This window comes from Triticum dicoccoides, chromosome 5A (genome assembly GCF_002162155.2).
Source record: "Triticum dicoccoides isolate Atlit2015 ecotype Zavitan chromosome 5A, WEW_v2.0, whole genome shotgun sequence".
Classification (NCBI taxonomy): domain Eukaryota; kingdom Viridiplantae; phylum Streptophyta; class Magnoliopsida; order Poales; family Poaceae; genus Triticum; species Triticum dicoccoides.
Genome location: NC_041388.1, coordinates 18,605,948 through 18,615,898, shown reverse-complemented (window position 1 = coordinate 18,615,898; position 9,951 = coordinate 18,605,948). Strand labels below are relative to the sequence as shown.

Sequence of the window (9,951 nt, the reverse complement as noted above, 5' to 3'; positions counted from 1 at the left end):
CGTCTCCTCCTTCTTGATCCAGCAAGGGAGGGAGGAGAGGTTGAGGGAGATGGCACCAGCAGCAGCACGACGGCGTGGTGTTGATGGAGCTGCAGTACTCCGGCAGAGCTTCGCTAAGCAATAAGGAGATGGAGGAGGTGTTAGGGAGGGAGAAGGAGGCAACCAAAGGCCAAGGACTCAAGGTATGAAGTCCCTCCTCTCCCCCACTATATATAGGGGTGCCAAGGGGGGGTGGCCGGCCCTAGGAGATCCAATCTCCTAGGGGGTGCGGCGGCCAAGGGGGGTTTCCCTCCCCCCCAAGGCACCTAGGAGGTGCCTTACCCTCCTAGGACTCTTGCCCCCTTGAACCCTAGGCGCATGGGCCTATGTGGGGCTGGTGCCCTTGGCCCAAGCAGGCCAAGGCGCACCCCCTACAGCCCATGTGGCCTCCGGGGATGGGTGGCCCCACCCGGTGGGCCCCCGGGACCCCTCCGGTGGTCCCGGTACAATACCGATAACCCCGAAACTTGTCCCGATGCCCGAAACAGGACTTCCCATATATAAATCTTTACCTCCGGACCATTCCGGAACTCCTCGTGACGTCCCGGATCTCATCCGGGACTCCGAACAACATTCGGGTTACTGCATATACATATCCCTACAACCCTAGCGTAACTGAACCTTAAGTGTGTAGACCCTACGGGTTCGGGAGACATGTAGACATGACCGAGATCGCTCTCCGGTCAATAACCAACAGCGGGATCTGGATACCCATGTTGGCTCCCACATGCTCCACGATGATCTCATCAGATGAACCACGATGTCGAGGATTTAATCAACCCCGTATGCAATTCCCTTTGTCAATCGATATGTTACTTGCCCGAGATTCGATCGTCGGTATCCCAATACCTCGTTCAATCTTGTTACCGGCAAGTCACTTTACTCGTACCGTAATGCATGATCCCATGACCAAACACTTGGTCACTTTGAGCTCATTATGATGATACATTACTTGAGTGGGCCCAGTGATATCTCTCCGTCATACGGAGTGACAAATCCCAGTCTCGATCCATATAAAACAATAGATACTTTCGGAGATACCTGTAGTGCACCTTTATAGTCACCCAGTTACGTTGTGACGTTTGATACACCCAAAGCACTCCTACGGTATCCAGGAGTTATACGATCTCATGGTCGAAGGAAGAGATACTTTGACATTGCAAAAACTCTAGCAAACGAACTATACGATCTTGTGCTATGTTTAGGATTGGGTCTTGTCCATCACATCATTATCCTAATGATGTGATCCCGTTATCAATGACATCTAATGTCCATAGCCAGGAAACCATGACTATCTATTGATCAACGAGCTAGTCAACTAGAGGCTTACTAGGGACATGTTGGTGTCTGTTATTCACACATGTATTACGATTTCCGGATAACACAATTATAGCATGAATAAAGACAATTATCATGAACAAAGAAATATAATAATAATGCTTTTATTATTGCCTCTAGGGCATATTTCCAACACCGCTCGGCCGGCGCACTCGCAGCGCCGGCATCGCCATCAACGAGGGCGGCCGGCGCGCCTCCTCGTCGGCTCCTCCGCGCTTCGTCAAGCCAAAGACGGAGCCGAGGCTCGTTGTGGTGAAGACGAAGTCGGGCCTCGCACCGGTGAAGACGGAGCCGGGTCTCCCCGCCGTGAAGACGGAGCACGACGACATGGAGCTCGACGACGACGCGGCCCTGGAATGGGCGCGCAAGGACTCCTTGAAGATGGCGAGGGAGCGCCAGTGCGCCGTCCTGCGGCGCTTCACGCAGCACCGCCGGGGCCGCGACGAAGGAGGAGTCGTCATCATCAACGACGATGACGCGCCGCCGCCACCAGTCTGTCATGGAGACGCCGGGCAGGTGTAACGCCCCGAGACCGATGTGCCAGGTGTCGCCCAGTTATTTGCTGTTGTTTCCTTGTCATTGCTTGCGTGTCATGCATTGCATATCATGTCATCATGTGCATTTCATTTGCATACATGTTCGTCTCTTGCATCCGAGCATTTTCTCCGTTGTCCGTTTTGCAATCCGGCGCTCCGTTCTTCTCCGATGGTCCTTTCTACCTTCTTCTCATGTGTGAGGATTCAATATTTCCGGATTGGACCGAGACTTGTCATGCGGCCTTGGTTTACTACCGGTAGACCGCCTGTCAAGTTTTGTACCATTTGGACTTCGTTTGATACTCCAACGGTTAACCGAGGGTCCGAAAAGGCCTCGTGTGTTTTGCAGCCCAACCCCCCTCCATGTTGGCCCAAAACCCATCTAAACCTCCTCCATCATCTCGGCCGTTCGATCACGATCGCGCGGCCGAAAACCGCACCCCATTTGGACTCTCCTAGCTCCCTCTACCTATAAATATGTGCTCCCCTTCCGAAATTCACGGATGAACCCTAGATCCATCTTCCCCGCGCCGCCGGACATGTCCGCCCGACGACCGGACACATCCACCTCCTCCCGCGCCACTCAAGGACAGCCACATGTCGCGCCGCCGTTCCCCGCCGCCGTAGCCCGCGAGGCCCACGGACGGCCCGCGCGAGCCGCGTCTGGGCCCGAGCCACCAGATCCGCGCCACCGCCTGGCCGTTCGTCCCCTTCCTCGCCGGATCCGGTGATCGCCGGAGTGCTCCGCCACTGGAGCTTCACCGCCGCGCCTCCCGCTCTTCTCGCTACGCCGCCTCCCCATCCTGCCTGGTGTCGCCCGTCCGCACCGTGGCCTCGTCGTCCCTGCCGCGCACCGCGCCCGCCGGTGACGCCCGACGCCGTTCTTCGCCGGCCGGAGCCGAGCTCCGCCACGGCCGGCCCGCTCCTCCTCACCGGCCGCGCACCGCCACCCTTCCTCGGCCAGAGTCGCCCCTCACCGGCAACCCGCGCTCCGGTGCTGCCGCGCCCTTCGTCGGGCCTCGCCGGTGCATCAGCTCCCCACCGCCCTCGCCGGAGTTTGTCTCACCGGAGTTCCTCTCCGGTCAGATCCGGAGAAGATGGATGAGATCCACCAGTCCCGCCATCCAAACACCGTCTCCGTCCCGGATCTCTCCGTCCCGCATTGACTTTCGCGGAGGTATAATTTCACTAAGTCCCCGAAATTCCGTATACGTGGCTCTGATTCATGCATATAGCATATCAAAATGTTCGTCTCGGAGAGTACATCATTTCATTCCATTGCATCATTTTCATTTGAGTTCATCTTGATGCCCGAAATGTTGTTAGAAGAGAGTTAGTTGAGATAATTGTCAGATCTACTGATCCATTTAGATATTTGTCATTTTTGCCATGATTATTGTGTGCATGTTATGCCCATGAGCTCTACATATGTTTTGTTAAGGGTTTTGCCATCTATCCAGAGGTGCAACCCATGTATTTTTGTGATGTGTGTGGTGACTAGCACAAGCTTGCAAAGTGAGGCACTTGGTAATGCTGATTTCAGGGACTTAGCATTTCCACTAAGTCCTTGATCTGTTCATTTCATGATGCCATATGTTCATGTTGTTTCCTAGTGATCCGTGGCTCTTTTGAGGATGATCAGTAAGGATGTTTTGTTAATCTTGTAGTGCTCTATCCATCCATGTCTTTGTTTGCAATTATGGAGCACCCTAGCTTGAGTCAATCGAGCTCTACTTTTGCTATTTCGTGAATCTGGGCAGATTGTCTACTTGTTAGCAATTTTGCCGAGGATGTTGTAGTTGATCCGTGCATGCTATGTTTTTGTTCTTGCCATGACTAGCTTGTATTTTGTGTATTCTTGATGGATGTATGCTTAGATTGTCATGACATGCTCTGTAGTGAGTGCATCGAGCTCGTAAACATGCCTACTTGATATCTGTTTCAGCATGCTCCAGTTTTCACTAAGTCTGAGAACTGATTATGTTTTTGCCATGTTCACATGCTTGCAATTGTATTTTCTGATCCCTTTTGGCTCAAGGTCACTAAGGGACTTTTGTTAAGCTCTTTGAGTAGCTCCATGCCATGCTTTCGTTTGCCATGTTCAGGTCCTGTAGCATATAGTTTTCATGCTTTGTAGTGTGCTACCTGATCTGAAATTCCAGGCAAGTGTTAATTTCACTAAGTCTGAAATCTGTTTACCATATGCATTTTTGCCATACTTGTTTGAACCTGTTAATGGATGAATTGGCCGTAGCTCAGTGCTCATCTTTTGTTAAGAATCATGAGTGGATCCCTGCCATGTATTTTGTTGTCATGTTTGAGTGCTGTAGCATGTTCATCTTCATGCATTTAGATGGCTACTTGCTGTAAATCGCAGACCGGTGTCATATTTGAATTGCTTGCCATTTCCAAACCGTAACTCCGTTTCCGGTGATCTTTATATCGTTTTCAAGCGATTTCATCTCGTCTTTCCAGTGGCACATTTGGTTTTCCAAGTTGAGGCCAGATCCTATCATTCCTTGTCAAATCATGCATATACATCGCATACCGCATCCCGCATATCATACCATGTTCATGTGTTGGTTGTTTACTATGTTGTGTGCTTCTTTCCGGTGTTTGGCTTCTTCGGGTTGGTTCCGGCAACGTCGTGTTGTGAGGATTCGTTCGACTACGTTCGTTTGTCTTCTTCATGGACTCATTCTTCTTCCTTGCGGGATTTCAGGCAAGATGATCATACCCTCGAAATCACTTTTATCTTTGCTTGCTAGTTGCTCGCTCTTTTGCTATGCCTATGCTGCGATACCTACCACTTGCTTATCATGCCTCCCATATTGTTGAACCAAGCCTCTAACCCACCTTGTCCTAGCAAACCGTTGATTGGCTATGTTACCGCTTTGCTCAGCCCCTCATATAGCGTTGTTAGTTGCAGGTGAAGATTGAAGTTTTGTTCCTTGTTGGAACATGGAGATGTTGTTCCTTGTTGGAACATGTTTACTTGTTGGGATATCAAATTATATCTTATTTAATTAATGCATCTATATACTTGGTAAAGGGTGGAAGGCTCGACCTTATGCCTGGTGTTTTGTTCCACTCTTGCCGCCCTAGTTTCCGTCATATCGGTGTTATGTTCCCGGATTTTGCGTTCCTTACGCGGTTGGGTTATAATGGGAACCCCTTGACAGTTCGCCTTGAGTAAAACTCTTCCAGCAATGCCCAACATTGGTTTTACCATTCGCCACCCAGCCTTTTCTTTTCCCTTGGGGGTCGCGCGCCCAAGGGTCATCATTATTTTAAACGCCGGGCCAGTGCTCCTCTGAGTGTTGGTCCAACTTGTCAGCCGCCGGTGGCCACTAGGGGCAACTCTGGGTTGGCCTATCGGAAGTTTGGACAATCCGGTGTGCCCTGAGAAAGAGATATGTGCAGCTCCTATCGGGATTTGTCGGCACATTCGGGCGGTGTTGCTGGTTTAGTTTTACCTTGTCGAAATGTCTAGTAACCGGGATTCCGAGTCTGATCGGGTCTTCCGCTAAAAGGTCTATTCCTTCGTTGACCGTGAGAGCTTGTGATGGGCTAAGTTGGGAGACCCCTGCAGGGATTTGAAACTTTCAAAAGTCATGCCCGCGGTTATGGGCAGATGGGAATTTGTTAACGTCCGGTTGTAGAAAACCTGAAGTTGACCTTAATTAAAATGAACCAACTGTGTGTGTTACCGTGATGGTCTCTTTCCGGCGGAGTCCGGAAAGTGAACACGGTGTTGGAGTTATGTTTGCCGTAGGTTGTTCTAGGGTCACTTTTTGATCATAGTTTCTCGATCATGCTTTTGCGTATGTTAGCCACCATATATGCTAGTCGCTTGCTGCAGCTCCACCTCATACCTTTACCTTACCCATAAGCTTAAATAGTCTTGATCGCGAGGGTGCGAGATTGCTGAGTCCCCGTGACTCACAGATACTTTCAAAACCAGCTTGCAGGTGCCGATGAGTCCGTGCAGGTGACGCATCCAAGCTCAAGGAGGAGCTCGATGAAGATCTTGTCCTTTATGTTGTTCCGCTTCTAGTTGATCAGTAGTGGGACCCAGTTGGGGTCGATCGGGGACCTTGTCGCATTTGGGGTTCTTCTTTTATTTTGGTTCCGTAGTCGGACCTTGATTGTATTTGGATGTTGTAATGCTTTATTCATGTATTTGTGTAAAGTGGCGAGTGTAAGCCAACTATGTCTCTTTTCCCTTATGTATTACATGGGTTGTGTGAAGATTACCTCACTTACGACATTGCTTTCAATGCGGTTATGCCTCTAAGTCGTGCTTCGACACGTGGGAGATATAGCCGCATCGAGGGCGTTACAGCAGGGGTCCAGCAGGGACGCCCGCGTCAAGCAGGAGAAGGCCGACAATGACGACGACAGTGAGGATGGCGGCGACGACGGCGACTACTCCGCGTTCAGCCAGTTCCTTTTTTAATTAGATATATATTTGCTATGTAATATGAATCCGCGAACATGTTTAAGTTTGCTATGAATATATGCCAAAGTTTGCCGAAATTTAGACGTGTTTAGCCGAACTTCGTCGAACGTTTTCTTTTTTGAACGAGCCTGGGGGCGGCCCTGGGGCGACGGCTGAGGACTAGCTCGCCCCCAGGCCGATTTTTTGCGCCGGCTCACCTCCAGGCGACAATTTTAGGCGCCCTCTGGAGGGTCAACTATAGCTGGCCAAATGGGCCGGGTTTTTCGGGCCGGCCCGTGAGCACGCCGGCACGGCCCGCCTTGGGCCAGGCACGACACGGTCTAAACGGGCCGGGCCCGGCATGCGGCACGCCCTGGGCCGTGCTTGGGCCTGGAGGCTGGGCACGCAGGCCGGCACGGCACGGCCCGATTATATATTTTTATTTTTTTATACATCTATATATGGCCCAACATGTAAAAATAGGCTAAAAAACGCTCAGTGCGTCAAATAACAGGCTAAAAATACGCGGCCCACCGTGCTAAACGGGCCAACGTGTCGGCCCGTTTACTAACTGGACCGTGCCTGGGCCTGGGGGCGCAGCACGCGGGCGGGCACGACACGGCCCGTATAGTAATCGTGCCCTGGCGGGCTGTGCCGGGCCAGGCACGATTACGATGGGCCGGCCCATGCCGTGCCGGGCCGGCCCGTTTGGCCAGGTATGGGGCCAACGGGTGGAGATGCTATTATAGCAATCTCATGAGCCATCACATTTGGCCAAACGACCTGTCTTAGAAAAAAAAATCTATGTCTAATACTGCATCCTCTTCTTCCTCCTCAGCCCTCACTCCCGTCCCGATCCCCTTTTATCCTCTCCCAAACCCTACTACAAATCGAGTAAGATCGAGCAAGGACACTCCGTCAATGTCGATAGGGATGGAACCACCGGCTGGCCACCTCGCCGCTGAATCCTCCCCTCCTGTGACTGTGATGAGCCGGCGGCGCTCTGTGGATGGGCTCCTCCTCCTCCTCCCCAGGCCATACCGAGTCTGCTCCTGTCCGGTTAGTGCTCCTTCTCCCCCCCTTCCCGGAACCGGAGCAGATCTCGGAGAAGCAAACAGGTCCCATCTTTCCTCCGCAAACAACAGCAAAAAGTCGGAATCTTTTCCGGAGTTGATCCATGTTCTGATTCCACAAGCCCCAGGCAATCAACCTCTGTTGATTTCCTTTGCCTACTCGGATCTGCCTCACCTATTCGAATCAGGGGTGAAGCAGCCTCGGTTGGTCACCTATAAATATAGCCACAAGTCTCTTCCTGCTCCACCCAAGTTGCTATTTTGCAAGCATTGCAGCAGAAGCAGTTCGTCTTCCATGACATACTATAATCCCATGGAAGACCCTAGTAGTGTAGACACGATATTCAACTTCTGGGGGCTCCCTATACACACCACAAATTTGGATTTGCGCTCCCTGGTCTTCCGAGTTTTACCTCAGCTGCTGGGTCTCTCTCCTCCCAGCTCACTGAATATTCTCAAGACACCACCACTACTGATAGAGGCTACACTCCCGGAGCTACCAGAGGACATCTTGATGCGCATCTTTGCCACCCTTGAGATCCCTGACCTCATACGTGCCGGCGCTGTCTGCACCTTTTGGCGCTCTGCCTACACCTCCCTGCGCACACTCGGCAAGCACAAGCAGCCCCAGACGCCGTGCCTGTTCTACACCTCTGAATCTTCCAGCGACAATGTTGCGTGTCTCTACAGCCTCGTGGAGAAGAGGGTTTACAGCCTAACTCTCCCGGAGCCGCCTCTCCACACTAGGTTTCTGATTGGGTCCTCTCTCGGCTTGCTGGTCACCGTCGATGAGAGATCTGAAATGCACCTCGTCAATCCGATCACTGGTCAACAGATTGCTCTTCCTTCAGTGACCACGATGCAGCATGTGAAGCCCATTTGTGACGACTCGGGTGCTGTCCACAAGTATGCATACTCAAAGCACACGGCAAAGCAAGTTATCTGCCCTCCAAAGATAATTGCTCCAGCTGCCCTGCGGGAATTCTTCCATCAGAAGGCTCTTTTGTTTTATGATACACCCACAGGGAGCTACATAGTGGTGCTCATCCACTTGCCGTTTGGTCAGCTATCCTTTGCAAGGGTAGGGGACGATAAGTGGACCTGGCTGCCACCTCACACTGATTATTTTGACTGCACCTACAAGGATGGGCTACTGTATGCAGCGACTCTATTGGGAGAAGTTCACACCTTTGATCTTAGTGGGCCTGCTGTTACAATGAACACTATTATGGGTGTGGATGATGACGATTTAGAAATTCAGGGAGCATACATTCTTGAAGCTCCATGGGGTGGTTTGCTGCTTGTTTGGAGGTTGAAAGTGTATAGTGGTTATCAGGATGATATTTCATCACTTAAGCTGCACACCAAGGGAATTAAAATACATGAAGTTGATGTTCCTGCCAAGAAGCTTGTGGAAATTGATTGCTTGCACGGCCATGTGCTGTTCCTTGGTCATAACCAGTCACTCTGTCTCAGCACTAAAGAATGCCCTGCTCTCAAGGAAAATCGTCTCTACTTTACTGACGATGATGCGTACATAACTGTGCATAAGGATAATCGTCGCGATATAGGACTACTTCGCTTGGATAATAATAGCTGGGAAAGCCTTGTGTTTCCTCAGCTTTGGTCCAACTGGCCTGCTCCTGTGTGGATTACACCCAATCTTACAATGATGAAACTGTCGATGAATAAATAGGGCTGGTTCAAGAAGGCTTAATAAGACGCTCGCCTAGGCGCATGTAGGCGAGCTGGAGTGCAACGGCATTGCGTAGGCCCTAAGCCGCGAAGGACTATGTCCAGGAGGAGAAGGTTGTTTTCCAACGACACAAAGACAAAGGGTTGATGATTCAGGAAGCCGTGTGATGGCATCATGTTGTCAAGTTATCAGTTATCAAGTGTTTAGGTTTCAATAACGTGTCTGTTTTATTATGTGTGGTACTCTGTAACTTAATAAATGTCTTGTGGCTGATGTGTGTGTGTGGCTGTGTCTCATTTATGACTTGAGAGAAGTCAGGGAAATAAGAACTTTGTTATTCTCTACTTGTTGTGATTTGTCATTTGCGGACTTCTGATGATCACTGGAAATTTGCAAAGCTGCTTTTTTCTAGCCATGAGATGAGTTCCTACTCTTCCCTTGTCTCAGGTTGTTCATTTATTCAGTTATAATCGATTTACCGTCTCTGATCTCTGTTACTGCCAACAGCTGTATGAAATACATCAAGAAGCCAAGAAAAATAAGTTTGGATGCAATGATTCAAGAGAATGCAGGACAGCAAGAAGCCAAGAGAAATAAGTTAAGGTTCAAGAGTGGGTATGAATCTGAACTGCTGCTGTTTTTATATTTTCAGTAATTTACAAGTAGATAGTACATCATCATGTATTCATATATGTTACATCATTGTTGTTTTTGCCCGTGGAAGCCATCATTTTGGCTTTCAATTGGTGCTGAACCTGCTGTTCTTTTCCCCGGATCCAAAAGGATAACTACTACCTTTGCGGCCTAGGCACTGGCAGGCAGCCACCC

The 9,951-nt window shown here is 50.4% G+C and overlaps 1 protein-coding gene across 1 annotated transcript; it reads left to right on the top strand.

Annotated features, from left to right (window-relative positions):
- Window positions 1-7,143: 7,143 nt before the first annotated feature.
- LOC119298836 lies at window positions 7,144-9,484 on the top strand. Its single transcript, XM_037576140.1, has one exon. The coding sequence runs from the start codon at window positions 7,159-7,161 to the stop codon at window positions 9,121-9,123; it is 1,965 nt and encodes a 654-aa protein (XP_037432037.1). The 5' UTR covers window positions 7,144-7,158; the 3' UTR covers window positions 9,124-9,484.
- The last annotated feature ends 467 nt before the right edge of the window (window positions 9,485-9,951 follow it).